Genomic DNA, 25,406 nt, shown 5'->3' on the forward strand with positions numbered 1-25,406 from the left:
CAAGTCACAAAAGACTAAGCTTCGGTACTAGTAGAGTTGTGCACATTGTCCAACAGCTTTCTAGTAGCTATACCCATAAAAAAAGTTCCAGTACCTAGGCTGTACTTACAGGCACTGGATGGAAAAGCCTAATGTTTAACAAAAACAGGTTTATATATTGTATGCTGCAGTCTCCCAATCTTAACATCAATGGCTAATAAATACCATTATGCTTACATAACATTAGCAAAAAAATATCCATCTAGTTTTTCACATTTATTATTGCAAGCTTGGGTGAACAGGGAATAATTGTTCTGGGCCCCAGAATTGCTGGCAGTGATCCTGATTACAAGTTTTGCAAAGAAGTTAATTTTGCTTTAATCTACACTTCACTCTTCAGTAGAGGAGTATTTTGTGTAACATGGTACATGGGCGTAAATTATGGATCGATGACCCGTTTTCATTTACTTATTTTGCATTTTTAAGTATCTTACACAATTTATATTCCTAGAACAACAAGGAAAGGGATTTACTGTTGTAGAGCTACTTGGCAAAGTCAGCAATGTAATACAGGATGAAGAAATCTTTGGGTGGGCAAATTACCCTCCCAGCTTGCGTCCATTATAGTGCTCACATGAAAATAGGAATAGTTAAGAAAGAAGGCAGACACACTGGGGGACAAAATCTTAGTCTTATTTACGCTCATGCACTTATGACAGATGAGGTCCCCATTCTGCTTTGACATTCAAGCTCTGGTTTGATTCTCACTTGGGCTATCCAGTATTAATGCATAACGAGACATCTAACAACTAGTAAGTCACTAGTGATTAGGTTATATATTTTAACATCTAGATAAAGTCGTGTAGGTTGGCCAAAGCAAGGCTGACATAACCGAGCAGTGATGCTCACTGGACAGCAGCTCCTGACAAGCTTGTCGTGTTTTAAAATGTATCTGGGTTTTTAATAGTGAAGATTAAGCAGATTATCATAATGTTCGCAGAGACCCATCACGCACGTCACAATTTAAGAATTGTGCACTAAAACAGAATGTTTCTCTGCACGTTTCATTATGTGACAAGAACTAAAATGGGGACACAAGGACAAAATCTGTATTGGCGTATGCTGATTGATTGCATTAGTCTTCTGACTCTTTTTAACGTTTTGGGGATCCTCTTTAATCCATATTACATGTGCCTTAGCCCCCAGTGTAGCCTCCTAACCACAGGCACTACTGCACCAAAGTTCTGGTTCAGATTTGATCTATTTGTTGAGCAACACCTTTTTTGACAGAAAAATCCATCCAACAAACACAACACTAGCAGTCCAGTGCACAACTTACCATGATATCCATCCTGGTTCAGATCCCCCAGCGAAGCAATCGAGCTTCCAAAGCGTCCGAATACATCTGTCCCTGAAAGTATGATGGCGTCCTTGAACATTAAGGCGTCTTCCTGCAGGAAGATGTAGACTCGACCCACTTCTTTGGGCTTGCTCTCAAACTCACGATCCATGTAGAGGGGAGCACCAACTAATACATCGTCTAGCCTGAGAACAAAACCAAACAATCAATAGCCTGGTAGATGGTTCGCAGTTTTGAAGCTTATTTTGAGCAGAAAAAGTGTATCATCTGTGGTGTCCCATCTTAAAGACAAGAGAAGAAACGAGGAACAAGGTATCAACTCTTGGCAGCAAGTCACACAATTACTTATAAACTGTGAAAGAGAATTTTCACAATTATTCCAAGAATTGAGAATAATTTTTAAATCATTTTAAAAGCCCTTCTTACCAAAATCTTAAACGTTCGAACTATTTTATATTCACATTTGAAATTTGATGGCATTGTTTCAAATCAAATGCTATATGCCAATATCTTACCTATGAAATCATTTTTATTTTTTTCTGAATGCATGTTCTATCATTTTATTTTCTAACTTCATTATACCTTTTCTATGAAAAAGTACACATAATTTATTTTTAGGGACATTTAAATTGCTTCTAAAACCCTATTGAAATAATTTGTGGACTAAAGCAAATCATTACTTTTTAAGAGCTCTCTTTTCCTTTAATACTAAAGAAAGTACATTTGTAGGTAAGGCTTAAAGTAGTAGGGCTACTTTTAATTTAAAAATACAGAATACATACTGTACACAAGTATTTCATAGTGAATAAAATAAAAAAAGCAGCACAGTAAGATAAACACATAAGAAATCAGAAATGGCAAATCCTTAAGCTCATGTTTTGTAAATAAATAGTAAATCTTTAGACTTTAATTAAAATTAAAGCATATGTTCTGACTTACTGTATGTAGTTTCAATAACTGAGAACATCATTTATTGTACCACAGCATAATATGCTATTATGTAGCACCAAAGGAAACCATTTGAGCACTTGAGGAAATTTCAGTAAAAGACAACATAATTCAAAACAAGCTGATTGCTATTTATGCTTTAAAATGGTTAAACTTGAAGCAATTTTCTTTAGGAAAAGTAAAAAAGAACTAGATATTTTTTCAATCATAGCAAGACACCACAGTACCACTATAAAGCAGTCTTTAATACACATTGAATGGCAAGAACTACCTCTGTCAGACTCAGATTATGGAGCTGACAGCAAGGAATAGCCTTAGATGGAAGACATCATGGGAAAAGTTACAGTAGTTGATATAGCTGCAACAATAGTTTTGGTCTTTTTCTTCTTTCTCTGCATTACATAATTTGCAAAAAGCTCTATTCTCGTCTGTGGCCGTCCCACTTAAAAAGAAAACACTCATTGCAGTCCTTGTTCTTTGATTAACAAATGCATTTGAGAGTCTATCAATTTTAAAACTGGAACAAATGAAATTCAGGATTGTTGCGCACAATAAATCTTTCTAAATAACTCATTTCAGACCACACAGTAATGTGGAGGGGGTTTTTCAACAATGCATAACACAGAACAGGATTCACAAGAACAAATAACAAAATACCAGCTTAAATGTTGCCGAGATTAGTGTAACTAGACTTTATTTTTAACTTATGACATATCTTGAATGAAATTAAATAAAAAGGATTTAATAAAATAATAAGAAAATAATAATCATATAAAATGGGTCTATCAGTGAATATAGTTCCCTGAAACAGAAATACAGTACATTTTATTTAAAAAAAGTTACATACAGTAGGATACATCTCATTGAGCACCAACTAAAAAGAATCCCTGCCTCTCAGCAGCTAATGAATGATCCTTTCAATACTAGGGTCTTCAGTGTAATTGCAGCTGGACAGGGAATAAAGCATTCTCCTGGAACTCAAGTTAAGACCTTTTCTGTGCCAGCTACATGCCTTAGAAATGGATTTGCAAACAGCTGGAACAGGGAGTGTGAGATGACAGACTCTTCTTCCTTTCACAGTTTGGAAAGCAACAGCCCTGTCTAATGTTCTTGAACTGTAGTGCATCTCCCAATGAAGAATGTTAGTGTAACACCGCTGTACAAATGTGTGTTTCTAACCTGCTAACACTACACATGGTTTGACATAAAGCACCTAAAAATATCAAGGGAGCTCTACATAAAATTTGCAACAAAGTTTTTTATACCTTTGTCCCCCTGAAACTAAAAACACATAACTGTAGTGTGGTAAATAAGGTCTTTAGGAAGCCTTTTGCACCTAAATCGGGCTGCTTCAACTTTGAAATTCAGGAGGTACTGGCTTGATCAGTTTTTGTTCCAAATAAGTGAATATTGCATTTACTGTACATGTTGAAACCTGAAGAAGGCTCCATGGCCGAAATGTTGTGTTTTCTTTCTTCTCTTTTCAGCATGGAATAAACCTATTACCTGTTCCTTTACTGTACATGGCTTACCTTAGTTACACCAATCAGTGTGCTGGATAACCACATCCCACTTGTGAAAAGTCAAATACAAAACAACAGAAATAAGAATAATATAAATGAATACACCAAGTATAAGGACACTGCGTGGGCAACAAAATATGGAAAATGTTCTCTTACACTGTGAAAAAGGTCTCTTCTTTATTTGTGAACAATGGTGTTTTATTCCCACCTAGTAATATCATACAAAAATATAAAGAAAGCCACTTACCCATCTCCATTCAGATCTGACACAGCTACCGTGTAGCCAAAATATGAAGCCATCTGCAAAATACACAAGCATAGATTGAAACAGTGACACTAACAACAGATGAGTGAACTTTCAAGATAACGTAAACTAATATAAATCCAATAAAACACATTTTTTGCTGAGAAAGTGGTTTACATGAAATACCTGTTCTCCAGTGAAGTTCTGAATGAAGGTTAAATCAGTTGAATTGATCACAGCAACCTGTAATTGACCAGATTCAAAACAGAAAAGTTTAACCGACTAGTTTTTAATCCCTGACAAATTTTCTGAGACCATACAAATGAGACCATCACCATACAGATGCAGCCATTCAAAACGGGTGGGGTATTTCGCGGTATACCGTGGTGGGCGTGTCGCATCCAAACGCAGTATCACGCGGTGTATCGCGTCATTTGACGTCATGCCGGAAAGTATCCGGAATCACCTTGTAAAACCGCCAAGAGGAGCCAATAAAGCTTAACCTCTCATGTACAGCATTTGAGCTTTTAAATTTAAACTGTGTATTACAGCATGTTAATCATCAGTCATTAAAAAGTTGGTATATTTTATGAAAGCAAGATTGCTCAGTTGGACAAAAGTACATAACCTACCTTTATCATAAATATTTTAATTATGCAGAAATATTTTATGCATCAAAGCCTTTACCGAAGATATTACTAATAGTATTAATAATGAATGACTTTGGACAAGCTGGTATTACGCTGGTCCACATTCTTTCTAACCGTCATTTTAAACAAAAATACTTTTATTTTTTTCTTTGACAAACACCACAGCATTTCGTTGTTCTAACTAACGAGGACAGGACATTAGCTAGCCAATACGATAAAGGAATGACTTTTTTTTGCTAATTTCTTTAGCACATTTGTACTAGCACTTGGAATCTGTCCAAGCCCTACTTTGTCAGGCATTTTCTTTTACTGTAACGGACATAAAAACTCCCTTGCTTTTAACAGAGCGTTTCATAATTTCTAACTACGAAAATTATTTAAACTGCGACACTTATCATTCAACCAGAGCTCAAAATATCACAAGGATCCTCAAGAGCACAACAAAGCAACACTCTGCAGCAACGAATAAAGAATCATTTAAGCAAACATTGGAGATAAAATCATCACGTGATTTATTTGCTGCTACTTAATTACATCAGTTAATGTCAGAATATTCTGGTGTTTTTACAGATCACATTGAAAATAATTAAGTTATTTTCTGTATAAACCAACAAACATCTGACGAGCTGTTACTCTGACAGAATTCGCTTTAAGTTCAGCAGTTTAATCTGTAACATTTTTTCTTAAGTTACATAAGCACATAACTGAGAAAGAAAGCAAAGAAAAACAAAAGGGAACCCAAACATCGGACGATTACAATTGCAACATTGTCACACGGAGTTAGAAGGACTTTTACAAACCTTATATAATAACCATATGCGAGGCATGATTTTAGCATCACTCGCTTGATTTTGCAAATGGGATTCCCCCCTCCTTTGTGGGACATGATGTCTAACCACACTACCACCCCCAGTCTACAAAGACAAACCAAATTTGACAGCTAGCTCGGATTCCACACAGAGGACCATCAGTTCTGTCCGTAGTGATTGAATCAGAATTCCCTTGCTTCAGGCCCGGGGATTACCCTCATTCATTCCGGATTGTGTGGGTTCTGATATACTGCAGTGGCAGAGTAGCCTGGGGTCAATGCACACCACATGCTACAGGAAGCCATGTAATTAACAGACCCTTCTGCATCACCTCTGGGACTGTGCTAGATAAGCTCTTTCCCCACAGTGGACACATATATTAACATATTCCCCCTGCAAAAAAGATCTTCATCTATATTCTACAGGCAATATTATAGCTACAGAAATGTATGAATCATTCCCTCTTTTAAGGCTATATGTTAATTAACTTACATATCCAAAGTTATGTGCTCCTCTTGGAACCCCAGCAATGAGTTCTAGTCGAACACAAGGAGAAAAGCAAATATTAGCAACATAAATAAAAATATATCACAAAAACATACAGACATACAGTACAAAGATGTCACAAAAAAGTCCACAAACAAGCTTGATTATGTTATTGCTGTTCTCTCCAGGAAAAGCTCGTGGAGACATGATGTCTCTCTATCAGGTCCCCAGAGAGACTGTGGGGCAGTTTCTCTTTAAATCCATACATTGAAACTGACAGCTAAGGATGTGTCTGTGAGCACCTCCACATTACACACACAAATATATATTATATGTATAAATAAATATACTTCAGAACAGCAGGTTAGACTATCACAAGTTTATTCTTTAGGCACACTCTATGGGTTAATCATTAAAAAGACACTTTACTGGCAAAATTAAAGCTGATATAATCACTGTTTGGAAATATATTTCTAATTAATACCTGATACAAGTAGAATGATTAAGAATATGATTCCAATTCTCTGTCCTAAACAAGTTTCTATTTGTGACCCTGTGATGGTTTTTCAGCACTGAGTGAAATAGTTCCCTGGTTTGATGCTACAGTATCTATATTTTTTAAAATTTTATACTGTATATTTGGACCAAATTTCCTCTCCATCTCTATTGTTCTACACTGGGGAGCCTTTACTCTTTTAACCTGTCTCAAAATTACAGTCCCTTGAGTCCAGGAAAAATCCTTCTTTATCTTCCTTTAACTCTTTCTAAAGCTACTGTATATTTTCCTTTTTGTGGTATACTGACCAAAGCTGAACACAGTTCTAAATGCTATATTACTAGTCCATTTGTACTCTTTGCAAAATGTCCCTAGTTTTAAACTGTCTTGATTAGAACACAGTAGAATCTACATAAACACTCATCCTTTTTGTGTGTAACTTCTCAGAGCTCTAAAATCAGTCATGCATGTATGGCGTATTTTTCTATTACCACATTGTATCACTTTGGACTTAAAGATGCTAAATTTAATTTGTCATGTACTCTATGTGTCCAATTCATGACAATGTTTTTTATTTTCTCTAATTTACCTGCTACTATGTTTATTTGCCAAATGCCTTATTTTTGTAATATCTAGAAATTTGTTTGCTAACTATATCAGAATAGATATTGATGCAGATCAGGAAGAGCAACGAGCCTAAAATGGATCCTTGTAGCACACCACTTGTACTCCTTAAGATAATATGCTGCTTCCTATTTCTTAAACAATACTGTAGGTAAATTGGCTTCTGGGAAAATTAGCCCTGGTGTGAGTGTGTGTGTGTCTGTGTGTGCTGCAACGGACTGGAATCCTGTCCAGGGTGTATCCTGCACTGCACTGCTGCTTGCTGGGATAGGATACACCTCCCCTGTAACTCTGAATTAGATGAAGTGGTTAGAAAATGAATGGATGTTTAATTATGTGATTTTTAATGCAACATTTTCGGGGACGACACCATATAGCATCTACACTACTGTTTGCTCTGTGGAGCTTGCATATACAAGCAATCAAAGCTTTCTCTATGCACTGCACGAGGATTTGCCATGCATGTGAGAATATACACATTAATATTCAAAAGAATATTCTATCATCGCGAATTAGAAAGAAAGCATTGTTTCCACAGTAGACCTCTTTTCAAATTCACTAAGGAACAGAAATTTCATTTCTTCCAGCTACTGGCGATGACAGAAGTGTATGATTTGGCTGTTGGAAGCCTCTAATTAAAATCGTTTTCTAATGAAGTAAATAATTAAATGAATAAAAATCAATGCCGTCTTGCCTTAAAAAACTAAATAAGGCTACTCACCTTGCTCCGAATCTCCTGTGAATTCTCCCACTGCCACTGAATAGCCTAATGAACACACAAATAACAACTGTAATGTGTTTTCAAAAGCTGAACAACTCAGGATAAACTTTTCTAAACGCACATGGTAAAGCAATCAACGTCTGGGGTCTACTCCTATGCAGAACCTTGTGGCCAACTATGAGTGATTTGGACATTTTGCATGTGTTGAGTCAGCAAATGTATCAAGAGTTATTGGCATACTTCAAACATGGATCTGAGCTCCCTGTTTTATGTTTTATGGGTGAAATTGCAAAACTGTATCACAGGTCCCGTGTCTTCTCTGCAGGCTTCTGCCTAAAGTACGGGTGCCACAGGAGCCCAATAAACCATCTGTAGAATATTTCAAGTCATAAAGTATATAGGCTTCATGGATGGGCAAACACATTCTGGAATTCTGGAAAAGACATGTCTCCATAAATGTCAGGTTTCTCCCAGTAGAACAACTCACCAAGGTAGCTGTCATCATAGGTGTCTGGGGCAGCACCCGTTTGCTTTTCCCCTTTGACTTCCCTCAGGAGGGTTTTGAACGAATAACCATTGAGGATCTCAGCAACACCTGTGGTTATTACCTGCCCTGCATGTCGAAAAATAAAGCAGACTTTCCAATAACGAAAAGATTCCCCCTTCATCCATTACTGAACCACTACACATTAGATCAGGAGGAGTGAGAAATTACTTTAACAAACAAATTAGGGGTAACTGTAGGTAGGACAAGTTGTTCAAGCTCAGAGTATATGAGCAGGAGTATAGCTGAGACATTGAGGTAAACATTCCTGCTCTTCAGGAATTCCCCCGCTCTTCATACCTCTAGTTCATGACTCGTCCAAAAGTTGGCATCTCCTATAGTACAGTGTCACCAAACCTGGGGCATTAGATTACTCTACATTCTCGCCCAGAGAGAAGAGCACCACCTACTGGTCCCTCAATGCCCTTCACAGCAGGAACCTGGTTTTGCTCAAAGGTTACCCATCTGAGATCAGGCTACAAGTGGTAACATTAGCATTCAGCTAGTCATGCTTTTTGAAAAATATTAGACACCAGAAACTACAAACTCAGAATTGAACTAAGGTTAGATCCTGAAATAAGATAACAATGATAAGAAAAAAAATCTTATTTGTAAGAAATGTTACCCTGGAGATTTAATTGTGACTTAATTATTATCACTCTGAAAACGAAAAAAAAATGATCTGAGTGTTTGCAACATGTATCAACAAAATTCTCAAACAACATAATTTCTGAAAATAACTTTCAGCTTTGTTTGGCAAAAGGCCATATGTGTCTGAATGGTCACGCTTGAAATTATGAAAAATCTTTGCTTAATCAAATGCAGAATCATTACAAAAGGAATTCATTTAACCATCAGATTTCAGCCTGATTATCTCGGCTACATTGCAACTTCATGCAGAAGTACTACAAAACCACAACGACTCAAAAGATTCTGTTCTAAAAAGTGTAAAATGATTTACAGTAAACAAAGACCATCTATGGAAAGTTTTCAGGAACTTTGCACAGTAAATGAAGAGTGCAACACATATAATAAGAGCAGATACCCTGGGAATAATTGACGAACTTTCTGAAAGACATCAATCATTCTTAATTGCCATATTTTAACCCCACTTATACCTTTAGGATTTTAATGTATTTAATGTATTTTATATACTTAATGGATAATCTAGATGATTTAAATCTCTGCTGGTACTGCAAGCCATCCAAGCTGTACAAACTATTTTCATTATTCCTTTGTCAAACAAAGGGGGTACAAGTCTGTGGTGTGCATTACATTGTTTACATAAAGCTCTTCTACTGTTTTAAATCTCCTTAAATGTGTTAATGTATGAAGGAGGTTAAAGGACTAACTGCATGCTTGCTAATGTGCAAAACAATGTGCACGTCTCAATGTGCATGTCTTTAGACTCAGAGGTCTAAAACACTTCATTAGATGAAATAACAGGAAAGGCACAGGAACAGTTTTAGAAATGGGGTGGGGGGAGAAATTACAGACTCTTCCAGCTTGAGCCAGAGATCCCAAAATCCTGCCAAAGACCTTGACTTTGTTTTTCAACGGCATTATTTATTTTTAAAATCCCTACCTCTAAGACAGCAGCTGGGAATTAACTGCATGGCTACACAGAATGATCAATTCATCACTCCGGCTTTGAAAATAAAGACCAAATCAACAACTATTATTTTTTAATTACAGCAGGAAAAAAAGTAGTGTTGTTTTTTATCTGGTCAACATAAAGGTTAAGGACCTAATGCTACATTTCAGCTGTTGCTTGCTTCTATTTGAGTTCAACGACCCAAATGTCTATTTATCTTTTTCACATGTCATCATATTAAAACATATACATCCCGTTGGTACCAGAATGCTCTAATATTCCATTAGGTATTTCCCCTTTTGGAGAACATCCTGTGCCATTGTCAGGTTAGAGAGGGCAATGATAATGAACTTTGTTCTGAGGAAATTAAACCAAAGCGGATATTTGTGATTTTACACATGTCAGGGTGGCTAATAGGTTTTATTAGGCAGGGTAAGCAATTCTAAATAGACTTACATATACAATAATAATAAGTAAAAATACATCGACAGTCGTCAAAGCGTCATAAAGTAAAGTAAAATGACAGTATTAAGGTTTGTGACTGAGAATTTGCTTAGCCTTAGTCAGACTTATATGCCCATCTTATTATAACAAAATCTTTTCAGAAAACATTAAAATGGTTTGCACCTATTTGATAATGACTGGTGAATGTATCGTAAGGAGAAGAAAAGTGACAGAAGAGCAATAGATACTGTGGTAACCCTAGCATCTGAACAGGGCAGAAACATATCTCAGTCTTCATGCCCAGATACCAAGGATCCTTTGTCAGATCATTTACTATTCTTCAGAATAAGGAAGATACAATTAATTACCTTGTAAAAGAGTGCCCCATTTCTACCAAGAAGTGAAATGTGGGTAACGTTTGTGGGAAAAACAAGTAAGGTGATCTGAACTACATTTCCTTGACAGACAATGTTATCCAATTCACAAAGCAATGCTAGCCAGCTAAAAACGTCATGTTTCTTTTTAGGAACAGAGCAGGTGTTAAAAGGGGCCTAAGACATCTACACAGAGACCTGACGAGGCAACTTGACATAAAAGACATTGTTAGAATAAGGCTTGAACACTTTTATGATGAAAACATTCAAGGCCCTGCATTAAGAACATTTGACTGCACTCAATTTCACTGTAATAATGCCATTAAGACAGCAAGGAATAGACAACCCAAATTTCCTGTGCTAATTTAAGGGTGAATTTATTATAAGGAAGGGTTGGACAAAAGATTTCTCTGAGGATACCCATTACTATCATAAGTGCTGCTTTATTCACTGCCTCATAACTAATTCATTTCTCTGTTACTCTAGGTCTTCAAATACTAGTTAACCTGAAGACATTAATCATAATTAAAAAATAAATGTAACTCAATATATTCTTACACACATTCCGTACTGCTATGTGGGATTGCAATTTAGCATGATCTAGGGTTCACAGTTTAATTCTGTTTCTTTTAAAACATATTGCTTCCATTTACTGTAATGCATTTGAGTAAAATTAATGACTCCCTCTATTTGAAAACTTTCCAGTGCATTTTTTTCATAAAAGGTGGAGAAATTCATATAATTCATACTCAGGAAAGAAGACTTCCTTTTGTTTCTGGAAAAATGCTTTCTCATTTTTAACATTGCATTGCAATAGTATTCCTCCCCTTCCAATCACGGCCCATTTCGTTGAATTAAGTATTCACACTTGAAAAGTAAATATTTTAAGCAAAACTCACATGCTCAAATGTACAAAAATAACTTCATTGTCCTCAAAAACCTCAAAGAAGAATCAAAAACTGAAATATGTTTTGATCTCCCTGAGTCAATACTTGGTAGAAGAAGCACCTTTGACAGCAAATACAGCTGTGAGTCTGTTTGGATAGGTGGATGGATACCTACTTTGCACACTGGCTTGGTACATTATCACCCATTTTTCTTTGTAAATACCCTCTTCAGCTCCTGTCAAGTTGGTTGGGGATCACTGACAGACAGCAATGTAGAAAAGTCTTGCCACATAATTTTGAAAGCACTTTGGTCTTCATAGTTTAATCTTTGCCTGAAATTCACTACCTGACTAATTTTGTGGTTTGTCAAAAAAGGTGTTAACCAGTTTTGTGCACCTGAACTAATTTACTCTAGGTTTGTCAATATTATCAGTATTGGTAAAGTTGTATGAAATCAACATATTTTAGTATTTGATTTTTCCTGTTTATCTTTGCTGGTTTTTAATATCTTTCACCCATGAAAGTGTTCAATTTGAGCATTCACGTTTTGATTAAACATATTCACTTAAAATGTATAGTGGTTATTAACTGTAGTCCACAGCAGCATATCCAGTATATAGTCCACATTAGAAAAACAGGTGACTGTCTAATTTCATTGATGCTTTATGAACTGCTTTGTGAATATGCCATGTAAGCAACTTGACAGTTACAGAAAAGGTACACATACATTCCTTTAGAAATGTGGAAACAGCTCACAAACTATTTTATCATCATACTACTTTATCTGATATAATGATGTCGGAGAAGAATTTTCTATTTCAAACATTTAGTGATGTTTAACATATTTCCACGAATTGCTTTAATTTTTTATGAGTTTTATGAATAATTGGTAAGCAGAAATGACCATTTTGTGTATTAAATTAATATTTCTTCGTGCATAATGTTGATCAATGATGAATCTTAAGATCTTCTACTAAATTCCATATGACAGAGTCTATATATATTCTTTTACTTTAAAATACGTTAAATGAGTTAAAATGCAGTTTACCTTGCCAGTAAAAACTTCCTGGTCCTCCAACCACAAGATCTCCTTCCTAATTAAAACAAAGATAATGTCTGACATAATGCCTTTTTGAAAAAATGCATTCATTTTCAAAGACTTTTTTAAAAGGTCTGTAAAGATTCAGTTTATGTAAGCACCCGGCAGATTGCGATACATAGCATTTTACTTTATTGAAAAGGTTGTGGCTTTGAGGCTGTCTCTGTGCCACCAAATATTTACAGTTCCACATGTTTAGTATCAAAAACTCCTGTGCCTAACATTCACTGACAGGCACTTCAGCAGCACACCAAGAAAATGTCCATCAGAGATAGAAGTGTTTGCTAGATAACGTTGCTGAATATCACATTTCATAACAGAGAAACTGACATTTTAGTCAGTTAAAAGGTTTTGCTTTGCATCTCAGGAAAGATGAACACATAGGTATCAGCAAACATAAGGCTACTAGCTCAATCCTCTATCTTAATATGACTCACATTACAGTATATCTAGCAGTGCCTCTATTTAAAGACTTACTGAGCATTATCTTTGAAATGTGTATATGAATTTGCAATGCTACAGAATTAAAAAAAGATTCAGGGGGTTGAAAGTTTCAACCCTTGAACAACCCTTGTTAGGACATTGCTTGAATTACAGGCAAAGCCCAGCTAATATTTATCACAGACATGATTATGGCAAAAAACAATATAATAAAGGGATAAGTAGAGGCTAATTTCACATTGAAAAGTAAAAAGATTTAATAAAACACACAATGTTTCAGCTCTGGAGCCTTCCTCGGGTATATTTCAGACCGCAGAGATGAAATATATATATTGTTTTACCTTTTACAGCAGAAAATACCTCTGTTTGATCCTAATAAGATAAGTACTGTACATGCAATAAGCTCATCATATAGTGTTTCATTGAGAAGACTAACTGGAAATGCAGGAATATATGTGTGGTTTCAAGAGAAAGGTCAAGACAGTAATTATTCTGTTTTTCATGGGGTGGAAATAATGTAACACACCCTCTACAGTCCTGAGACTAATTCTTTCTCTTATCATTAGGTACCATAACAGACTGACTGTGTGGGATCCAGTATATAATGATGATGATGAGCATATGAAATCTGTTAAGCTATTCAGAAAATAGAAATATAAATCTTGAAATTATGCTTGACTTTTTAGCAAAGCAAGATGTTTGTAAGGAAATGCACTCTCAAAGGAAAAATGTTTTGACTGTTGAAACGACTATTATATTTTACTTTCCAAATGTTAATGGCGAAAACATGAATGCTGTAATCACAAAGTGACTGTAAATATAAGACATTCAATAAACATGCCACTCCTTTTTAGAAAGAAAAAACAGAAGCGTACCTTTGTGAAATCTACACTGAAGCCAGCCTGGCAGAATCCCTGTCCCTCTGGGTCTGGGTCTCCTGTCAATGGACAGACATCCAAAATCATTCCCACACTGGTGGGACACACTGGCGCTTAAAACCGCTTACTGCACGCAAGACAATTTCAGATGTTACTCCTGGCACTGGTGATACATTCTTACCTTTCTCTCTTTTCTTCAGAAATCTTAATTGAAAAATCTTTTTCCTAAATAATGAAAATACTGCAGGAACCTCAAGGTAATTGTAAACGAAACATCTCTAGACAGACCCAAATGTTACAGCTATAATTCTGGTGTTAGTTACACATTAACATAAGTTCTCTTATTTAACAAGAGACTTAGCTTCAGACTTAAATAAAGCTAAAGTCCTTATGTCTTGTAATAATTTGCAAAGAGCATAATTGAATGAGGAGGAATAGTGAGTTCTGCCCACAAGGGTAGTGTTACCTGAAGTCATTCTAGGGCATCAGACTTGCAGTTCCCAAATGGTAATTTATTTACCTCACATACAGTTTATCATCTGATCCTTAAATGTACATTTAAATAAGTGGAAAATAAGATGTACACATTGTAAAGCATACTCATCTGTACATGTTACTGTATGTGTTGTAAAATGAAAAGCTTCTAACAAATGCAAGATGTTGTTACCATGGTCAGAAACAAGAAACTGTAACCGGCATGCACATGTAAGTGAAAACTGTCCAGAATCTGCAAACAGTACACACATACATATTTACTGTAGTGCATGAAAGCAACACTTTTGTCCAACAGAACCACAGATTATGTGCATGATATACTGACGCAAAACACGTTGCTTCACATGAAGAAGGCTTATAGGTTTTTCTTGCACTGTAGTATATCCTAGACAATAATTTAATAAAAAACAAATACTAAAAAACGTTCTGCATGTTGATGCTCTACATCAATCAATATTGCTATTGAGAATAAGAATAAGAATAAGAATAAGAATAAGAGCATTTACAAATAACTACAGTATTCTGCATGGTGCCAACCCCTGGATGAGATGTTAGCTCATTGCAGAGCCCCAGAGAAAGGGGACAATACAGAACAGCAGCTCTAAGGCTGCAGTGCTGACGTCCTGTCTACGCCTGTTCATGGTCCACTGTGTAATTGTGACACAGTCTGAATTCTACGGTTTGTTAGTTACCAACAGTGGAGAAAAGCAGAATTAAAAGAGAGCTTACTCGTACGGCATGGGGAATACTCAGCAAAAGCACTGAAGTTCTGGACAGCAACATAGCATGTTCCCACTGGGTCCTTCTCACGAGCCAGCTTCAGAGTCCTCCAGTGGTACAGCGGAGCACAGGCCTGTGTTTAAAATACCAGAAGTATTTATGTGCAGAGCCATAAATCACCATCACTCTAGCAGGATATTCAGTGCTGTATTTTAAAAATTGAATTGAAACTGAAGTTCAGTATTTAGACAAGGCTTCGTGTACAAATAAAACACGTGGCCTATTCCTTCCCCTGTACGTAATCACTGAGCATCACTTGGTCCTAGCTGTGAGGTCGGGGTCTTCAGGCAGTGTGGCTGTGTTAAGCCTTGTCCTAAAGTGTTGGCCACGAGAGCACAATCGAGTTTAAAGTGCATTCCATATGTGCACAGTGCCTTTCATAGAAATCCCTTCATGCCAGTTAAACGTGCCAACAAAAACAGTTACTTGTTCTTTACAAAAGCCATGATGAAGTGGTCTTTTCCCCGGAGACCTGAAAAAATACCTTTAAAATAAATTTGCAATAAACCTACCACTACTTTTCCTCTATGGGTTCTGACTGTAGCTCCAAACCACTGATTGGATTTGTACTCCACTGGTTGCCTGGTGCCATTCACTCTGATCATTCTGTTATCTTAAATTAAGGGGAAACAAAATGTAAATTACTGAGTACAGAAAAATGCCAAAAACACATTTTTGTAGTATACATAAAGCAGAATTCTCAAGAGTACTGTGATCTTATCGGAAAACATATCTTCACAGAATGTGCACTGTACAGTATATTGGATGTTTCTACAGTATATATTAAAAAAAAACTTTGCTTGAAATGCTTCTGGTAGCAGGCACACTATTGCAGTAATATTTTATATAACCCACGAGGCAGGAAGCTCTAGTTTAGAAAGTTAAAGAATTTAGTATCTCTTTGCTTTGCGTATTGTAAATAGGAGTTAATTTTAAAAGACCTTCAATAACCCATGAAATGAAAGTCAAAAATCAATATCCCTGCAGCAGGGGTACTTAGACTGCCCAAAGAATGCAAACAACAAAAATGTGTGATATCAAGGTCTTTTCCACATCCACTTAATAGACCTCCAGACCATTATATCTATTACAGTAAAATCCCTATCTTAAAACAATCATATAATGGCTTGAGTAATTTGTACAAATTACTTGATGTTTTCAGCTCCAAAGCAGAGTCTGTGTTACATTTACACTGTATATCTGAGGTGAAGAGACTGGAAGGATTGATATTCTTAGCGGTTTAAATTCTGTCCCTACAGTGGAAGTGGAAAGGGTAAAATATAACTATTCACCTCCAACTTTTGCACTTTTTTTTAAATAATGGGATCCATGATTAAGCAACACATGTAGACATAACCCTGAACCCTCCTTAAACCAACAGGATTTTTTTAATTAACAGTCTGCGTGCTGCATGTGAATAACATGAATTATAAAAGTCACAGGCCAATGTGGCTGTAAACTATAAAGTGTTATTGGAATGCATCCTGGCTATTTCCTATATAGTGTGCATTTATCAGTGTGCCATACACTGTTGGTAAGTCAGAGCTATCATCCAATAGAAACCTACAGTACACAGACCACACCTCACAAAACCTCTCAGTCTCCAGTCTCTTCTGAGATCATTCTTTTCATCTACTGTATGTGCATGTCAGAAAAGTAGTAGAGGAGATGAAAAAGGTGTGCTTAATAACTCTACATCATGAAATTCTAGCTAGATTAATAGTGTAATGAGTATTTAAAGTGTCCCATTTTCAACGGGATTGGAATGGCAGCATTCTAATTTGTAATCCCTGAAGGAAACATTCATTTCCTCACGGACATAGCTGCCATAACTCGCACATTTTGGGCCTCCCACTCGCTGGCACTACAATGTCATGCATCTCATGCATTTACTCAATTTAATACATACATGCTAAAATAGAAATGGCATAATTGAGTGACTGAATGTGAGTGTTATCAGAACAAAACTATGTTTTCTTAATAATGGGGTGATCTGGGTTAACAGTGGCTGTCAGCCGGTTGAACTTGTGTATGAGCTTACTGGTTCTGCTCGCTTCCCTCTCTGTTAGAATTACTCTGAGTGCTGCTGAGTGATTTCCATGAACTCCTCATGTGCAGTGATGAAAAAGAGTTAACAGGTACACACACCATATCCTCCACAGAGGAAGGAGGGCTAATGTAAAGATACCGTTAATTATTTGATTTTCACCCAATAAATCAACATTCATGCAAATCCAACTGATGTATGGTTATTATATTCTGCTGCTCCTATGATATCTCATGTTATCATGTTATTTACACAATACTACAGTAGGTAAGATAGATTCTTGTAAGCTATGGACAATTTCACTTGTCAAACCTCAGAACTCACTCATTGACCCTTAAATCTCATTCACTGTGGCTTAAGAACTCACACAACATTTGAACCCTTTCTAGCTTTGCGAGTGGTTCATGGGGAGACCTGGACCATACAGTGTTTATGACTAATCGTTCCAGCACTAATCAAAGCAAATAACCACTCTTACTGTATGAGAAAATATCCTGTCTATCAAGCATCTTGCATGACAGAATCGATTCGAACTACTATTATTCCACTGCTATTAAATACAGTATGTACCATGCATAAATCATTTAACTGTAATTATTTGAGCAATTATACATAACTTGCATAGATATTATATTTCTCTCCTTTTATAAGAGTAGCTCATCGTTTATGTACTGCATATATTTTGTCTGGTGAATTTCAAGTATAAACTATGTGAAATGTATAAATATTGTTTACTTATTGAAGTATGTTATTCCTCTGAAGTACAAGAAGTTATTTTTTGTCTTTGGACCAGCAGTTCCACTACAAGACTGAAACAAGAATGGGCATAAGTCTCAGCTGGTGCCAGTGGAGTACAGAGGTTGATCTCTTTTAAGATATGAACTGTCTTGGCTTTGGAAATATTAGCCAATAGAGAGGAGTGCCAATCCTCATTAAGAGGCATGTAAATACAGCAAGGCCACTGTGGAGACTGCAGCCTAGGGAGAGGGACCATCTGGGGAAAAGCACAGCCCAATTATGATGAATTTCAAGATCTAATAAAAAGCAGACATCCCCTTAATTCACCCCCTAAGCCTCTGAAGTAAACTGATTTCCCACGTGTTCACTGCTCAACCCCCCCCACCTCCCCAGCCTTCATCGCCCTGCCCCCCAGCCTGCTCCACTGCTGCCCCGGCATGAGCTTCCGTCTGCATCGCAAGCCATTAAACCCCAAAGACCCTTTTAATGTCACTTCCTTCACACGCTCCACAGCAGACATGCTGGAGCGCTGCTAAAGATATCACCTGGGCCAACGGCGAGCCGCTACCTACGCCACAGAGAGCACCTGGCAATGAGATGTTTCTCTTCAAACTGAGACAAAAAAAAATCTTCTTTAAAATACCATACAGTATCTGAGCTTTACAACACCAGTATGCGCTGGCCTGACGTGATCAAGTATGATGGCTAGGAAAGCTGCACAAATTCCATATCACGGCCATGTCTTCACTGCAGTGACAGCTTTGGGGAATATTTCCTTTCCAGAAGGAAAACAAGGGAAAGTCCTTTTGTTGTGTTTGTAGGACACGTGGATCCCAAACTTAATGGCGACTATTTAACTACATTATTTTTTTACCAACACACCAAAATAAATGTGAAAATCGATTATCTTCCTATCCCATTTAAAAAAGCCTTGTTCTTTCTTACCCAATGTTAAGTGCTGCCATAAAATGAAATTAGTTACTTGACAGAAGACGTTACCTAATTTAAACCTGACAACATTACAGTCAAATATTCCGCTAGGACGTACCCCAAGTGAACACTCAGAATACCAGTCTGGATTTTGTCCTGGAATTACAGCACAGTTCTGAACAGAATTAAAGGTTGGAGAGCACAGTGTGTAAAATAATACGATTGACAGCTATCCAGCAGCTTTTATCGTAAATCACGCATATTAAAGTACTTTAACATCACCTAAGTGTATTCATGTCAAGTTTCTAATACGTGGACAACCAAAAGCTTTTATAGTACTTTTTAAAACGTTTGCAGCTAAGGATTAAATCAAATTTTAATTTGTGATCATGTTACACTGCAATCCAATTGCTTTTGGAAAAATGCACGAAATGCAAGTTAACTTTCAAAAATATCGGTAATAACAGTAGCTGTTGAAGACTATTTTTACACTGTCAAAGACGTGCAGCACTGAAGTACATAAAAGCAAACTGGCAAGCCGCCCCTGACATATTACTTGTACAGACTTTAGGATCGTGCCAGAATATCCATGAGGGTGAAATTACTGGAGTTCGAGAGCAACATATGGAAATTACGTTGCTCCTGAAAGTTCAAACGAACCACATGCATGAGGTTTAACCATTGACTGGATATGGGTTTGGATAATGAATATGTAATCGTACACTTTTCTATATCTGTAGAGGACAAACAATATATACCTTGCCTATTTCGTATCTTGGTATTTTTTTAAATACTGCGCTCTGTGGAGTCAGGTCCCCCAGGGCGGAGATGTCTCATTAAACTAAAGTGTGGAAGCGGGGAGAAGGTGATTCAGTCGCTTAGATTAAAAGCCGTATTACCTTGGCATTTTAATAGGCGACACTTCTACTCACGTTGTTTCACCAAGAAACCGACCTCTACGTTAAAGCATTACACATACACAGCAACACTGTGAACAAACGACTGATTCCTATAGTATTTAGGCTCTGTGTTTTCCATCTCTTCATCCATCCTCGGTAACAATCCAAGTTAAGTCTCAGTTAAAGACAACACTGTATGCAAAGCCAGACTAACAATTGCAATGTATTTTTAAATTGTAAGACACCAGAAAAATGAGTACGTGTTGTTGACAAAGTGATTGTGAACGGCGCCGCGCTGATACCTGTGACCGTGAGGCTGTCTTGTACGAGTACGCGCGCTACTTACTGGTGGTATCAAAGGGGACCTGCGCGCACTGAGCGGACTCCGCAGGCGGCCAGGGACAGTAATACACGGCTCCTCCTTCCACTATTCCTGGCTGGGACGTGTTGGCTTTTGGAGCCCCAACCAGGACACTCATTCTGGAATTGCGATGGACATCAAGAAACATGGAAGTGAATTGCACAAACGAGAACCCCGATCAGCAAATGAATGGCATGTTTTTAAATTCACTCTGAAGCATGTTAGGACGGAGGGATAAACAGCAGTATATACTGTATAGTAATAACCAGGGATGCCCGGGTTTATTTAGCTAATTAGAAATGTGAATATATCCCCTTCATTTGCGTGCGTGAGAGGAATACTAAACAAACGTCCCACACATTTGGACTGTAATGCTTAATTTGCTATCGAAAGGCATTTCGCATCAGAAACCATGCAACAACACTTTTACAAAAACTACACTCAGTTGTGCTCAGACTACAAATATACCAGTTATTCCCTGCGAAATGAACAATAATGGCCATTGTAAGTGTTTATTACAAAATTAACATACTTGAAAGCTTTCATAACTCAAAATACTAATAATATTGTTTCGTGTATGAATGAATTAAATTTAATTAAAACTGCACGATTATAGAAGTATAGTTTTCAGGTCATAATTAAACTTACGTGTTTTTGTCCGAGGCAGGTCGGTGGAAGTCCACCGAATATCCGAAATAACTACCTTCAGGACCACTGTAAACGGTCGGTTTTTCAACATCCAGATTAAAAGCAGCAACTCCGATTAAAACAGGACAAAAATAGGAAGCCAAACAAAATAACACCCAAGGAGAAAAGAAAACCATAGCTACGGCACCAGGTGTCGTCTATATTAATCCAAGAAATTAAATAAAATTCCTAGCAGAGGTGAACTGCAGTAGGTTATTCCGCGGCACCTCACAGGCTGCAGGCTCTTATCAAGAATGAAGTTTCCGAAGATTTGCTTACTCCATTCATTGACTCTGCACAACACTCTCTCACCGCCTCCTCTTCTGTAACTGACTCGGCAGACAAGCATTAAAACCCCTTCCATCAGACAGCTACAGACAACATCACAACACAACAGACGTCAGCCAGACAAACCCTTTTAAGGCAAACGAGTTTACGCTAATTTTACTTTTCTTGGGCGTTATTGAGAATAAAATACCCATTTCCTTACATCAAAGGATTAATTAAACAAAAAGCGGATGCATTTCCTTTTCTCCTTGAGAAACCACCCTCCGTTTAGTATTCCTGAACGAGACTATTCTATAATAAAGTTGCGTTTAAACGAATAAAAAAACCAAATGTTCTAGGCGCGTATAGAGCTTTTGTAGACTAAACAAGACAACTGAAAAGTAGAGCCCGACGCCGTGCGACACTCAGACATTTTTACACCCAGAGCGCCACATGATATGATGCATTTTCTCAAAACGCAATGGGAGTATTTTTTGGCAAAGTCAACTTCAGAGTAAACTTTATAGGTAAGAGCTTTAAATCATAGAGCACACTGATATTTAGAGCACGGATATTTCTTGTAATAATCATCGGGATTGCAACTTTCTGTGGCATAATAACGTGTATGATACAGGTCATGCATTAACAGAAACAGATCTGCAATGTTTTTAAAGGAAAGGACACAATTTTAAGATGGGAAGGTCCTTTGGATAAAACATTAAAGTGATGCCCTGAACACTTGGTCATTAAAGATCCCGTGGCGCTGTCCGTCAGAGTAGGAGGGTTATCCTCCGTGTCTCGGCTAAATTTCATACTGAGTTTGGCACCATCTGGTCCTCCTTAAAAGTTTTTACCTAATTCAATTGGTGGGACAATTTCTCACTTCTCCAGATCGGCTGTACAATGAAATTACTCATAATGGCTACTGCGCGTAATGCAGATAGAGAATGAAGTGGGTTCACTCTTGTGTGTAAATTGCTTTAGAATCCTTTGGGATGAGAAGTGCTGCATAATTGCAAATAATTCATTATTCTGGTTCATGTTTAACTCAGGCTGGCATGGTGGCGAGTTATTGGCATTGCTGCTTTGCATTGCTGGAGCCCTGGCTTCAGTTCCTGGGGTGCTATCTGCGTCGAGTTTACATGTTCTGCCCTAGTTCGCATTTCCTCCAGGTGCTCCGGTTTCCACCCTCAGTCCAAAGATATGTTGGTAGGCTAATTGGTGTCCGTGTGTGCCCTGCGATGGACTGGCGTCCTGTCCAGGGTGTACCCTGCCTTACACCAGTTGCTTGCTGGGATAGGCTCTGGCTCCCCTGTCACCCTGAATGGGATGAAGCGGTCAGACAATGGATGGATGGAAGGATGTTTATCTCAACATTGTCGACAAGCTCTGCTGAAGTGAGCAACACTCCCCTGTGACGCCTTCAATTGTGGACAGGCTCAACGCTCAAAAATGAGAGCATGGAGACAACACAGGGGCACTGTAGAAAGAGACCACAGAGCAGGACCATCTATAATGGTGTGGGCTGCCATCTCTTGGGGGAGTTGTTGTCACGATCGTAATCCCTCCTCTTAAGGGCGCTCCGGCTCTTTCGTATTTTACCTGATTACTTTCACCCAGTCCTGCCCCTCCTTATTTAACCCGGGCGCTCTCGCTATTCCTGGCTCGGTTTCGTCTCGGATGGATCACCCGGCTCTGGACCTTGGACTTTGCCCTGGATTTCCTCTCTGGACTCCTTAGACTTGTTCACCTTGACCACGCCCCCCGAGCACCAGCTCACCATCATGCACAGGGTCCCGAACTACACTTCATGGGAGCCTGGACCGGCTCTCGTTACAGTTGTGTAACACCAGTATTTCAAAACAACAGCTGTTGTGTTACGTGCTGCTCAACATCACCTTTTTTTGATGCAACTTAAGACTCAAGCTTTTCTGGAACAGAACATAATTCAAGTTGTGTACAGTTCTCCTGTAAATCAGATCTAAATGCTAGATTTAAATGTACCTGTAGGTGATCAGGGGTTCACTATATCACCTAACTCTAGACTAGCTGCACCAGGCAGTGTTAAACAAAAAGAGACACCACTATTAGACTGTATATGCAATTAGTTGGAGTGAAAAATCATAAGACAGTTCAATCTAATGTAGTGTTGTGATCGAAGAATAGAGAATTAATATTTATACCCTTAATTCACACCTCTCTATGCTGAATCAGTTTTCTGTGGGGCCCTGATCTCTGAAAGACGCATTGTAGAGTTTATTTCAATGAACTCTGGCCATAGTAGTTGAGGCCAATGTGCCATCTTATCCTATCACTCACACCTACCCGTGGGATAAAACTATTTGGGGAGGGATTGTTTTGTTACACCACAGTGAATTTGATTTCTGAGCTGTTATTTGATTCCATGCAGCTTTTTTTGTGTAATTAAGTTTGCCCTTTTATTTTGATACTCACTAAGCCTGTTCTTTTTGGCTCGTTTTACGTAACTGGACTGTTACTATATTAGGAATCAAAAACATCAAGTTTGCAATCAGGATGTAATAAAGAAACTCCGATATGTGTTTGCAACTCAGTCACTTTGGTTTATGTTAGATGGAGACTTCATGCAGTGCTGTTGAGTGTGTGTGCCAAGTATTTCAGAAAAGGCCTCAGCTTGGAATAAAACAGTACAGCACATTACACAAAAATAAAGCGCTGCATGTTTAAAACAATGAAAGTATGTATAAACAGTTAATGACTTGAAAGTTCAAAATGACTTTTACTAAAAGAGTTTTATGAGTTTCATATATTATCCTTATATTGTGCATTAGACCTATCAGTTTTTTAACACAAGGACCACAAGGAACACAATGTAGGCAATTTGATTCTGGCTTGAAGTGTCTCTTGCATTTGATGTGCTCCATCCTGCCATGCAAGAGCTCTAAGGAGAAATAGGAAGGGTTATCTAATATATTGGAGAATACTGACAGTATATAGTCAAGGCAAAACAACCTTCAAGCTTAGAAAATAATAGCAGAGCAACAAAAGGGACTAGATTGAATTTAAAGTGAGACCAGTAAGAATCTGGACAACTGGAAATCATTGCCCTAAACTGCTAATCTGGCCTGCCTGACAAGATTATAATCAAGCTCGGCGTGTATTGAGCACTTCAATCTTCTCCGATGGTGTGTAACAGTTTTCACTTGGGTTGCTATTTCAAAATCAAGTTTTGCAAGCCTCCTTGCCAACTGAAAACGCTTGCTCAATGGCAGACAAAGAGAGCTTGGGTTGACTTCCAACCCCTTTCCTGACCAAAACATCCCCCAGATCTTCTGAAAGTGGGAGCTACCGGTACTGAGTGCAGCTCGGTCTCTACACTATTTTCCTCTTTTCGATGCCTGCGGAACGCGACTCCGTTAGAACAGAGGGAATGAGACAGGAGCCTAACTGCCAAGACACAGGCTCAAGAAGTTTCTCTCACACAGGATTTGCTAGTGGAAAGCAGGAGCATACTGGAACGCCAAGGATGAAATCAATTTTTTTTTTAGTGAAAAGTTCCCAATAAAAATAAGGGAAGACCTAATAAGCATCTGTCCTATATCCATTTCAATAATATGTAGAGGATATAGGCCTAATGTTATTGGCGATTCCACATCACAGGAACCATGCCATGTAAAAGCACACAGACTGAAGTACATATCAACCATTTCCTCTTAGTAGCCTTATTAAATTAAGACTTAATTAATTCCATTCCACATCTCTTCAGTCACAGAGTTTATGCTTCACGTTCATTTAGCAGCAAATAACTGTTTTTTGCTTTAGAAGGCTTGATCTATTCCAAGATACTACTTCTACTCCATATCAATCACCAGATTTATAAAATTAAAAGGGCCCTTGAAAAGCATAACAAAACATCATTCAGCTAGCTCATGATCCTGTGAAGAGCATCTTCTGGGCAGATGTTGAACTAATTTTATGGTTTCAGTTCTTAAAAAAAATACAGCCTTTCACTGCCTTGTAAAATAAAATTACATATTTAAGTCATTTAAGAAAAGTATCCAAAACTGACTTGAATTTCCAGTTGGGAAATTTCCTTCAAAGAAAGATAATCTTTATGATTTT

General features: G+C 37.6%; 1 protein-coding gene across 2 annotated transcripts in view; it reads right to left on the minus strand.

Annotated features, from left to right (window-relative positions):
• itga8 (integrin, alpha 8) overlaps positions 1-21,309 on the minus strand; it is a 68,460-nt gene extending 47,151 nt beyond the window's left edge. For both annotated transcript variants that reach the window (XR_016093868.1, XM_088929674.1), the window contains exons 1-12: positions 21,000-21,309; positions 20,337-20,470; positions 15,889-15,989; positions 15,326-15,449; positions 14,099-14,160; positions 12,732-12,777; positions 8,328-8,453; positions 7,841-7,885; positions 6,006-6,049; positions 4,241-4,297; positions 4,058-4,110; positions 1,319-1,524 (exon numbers count right to left, since the gene is read on the minus strand). Coding sequence is in view for 1 of the 2 variants with exons in the window: in XM_088929674.1 (XP_088785800.1) it covers positions 1,319-1,524; positions 4,058-4,110; positions 4,241-4,297; positions 6,006-6,049; positions 7,841-7,885; positions 8,328-8,453; positions 12,732-12,777; positions 14,099-14,160; positions 15,326-15,449; positions 15,889-15,989; positions 20,337-20,470; positions 21,000-21,175 (1,174 nt within the window). In the remaining variant the exon portion in view is untranslated. The remainder of the gene's footprint in view (positions 1-1,318; positions 1,525-4,057; positions 4,111-4,240; positions 4,298-6,005; positions 6,050-7,840; positions 7,886-8,327; positions 8,454-12,731; positions 12,778-14,098; positions 14,161-15,325; positions 15,450-15,888; positions 15,990-20,336; positions 20,471-20,999) is intronic.
• Positions 21,310-25,406: the final 4,097 nt, after the last annotated feature.

This window comes from Atractosteus spatula, chromosome 12 (assembly GCF_055471065.1).
Source record: "Atractosteus spatula isolate fAtrSpa1 chromosome 12, fAtrSpa1.hap1, whole genome shotgun sequence".
Lineage (NCBI taxonomy): Eukaryota > Metazoa > Chordata > Actinopteri > Semionotiformes > Lepisosteidae > Atractosteus > Atractosteus spatula.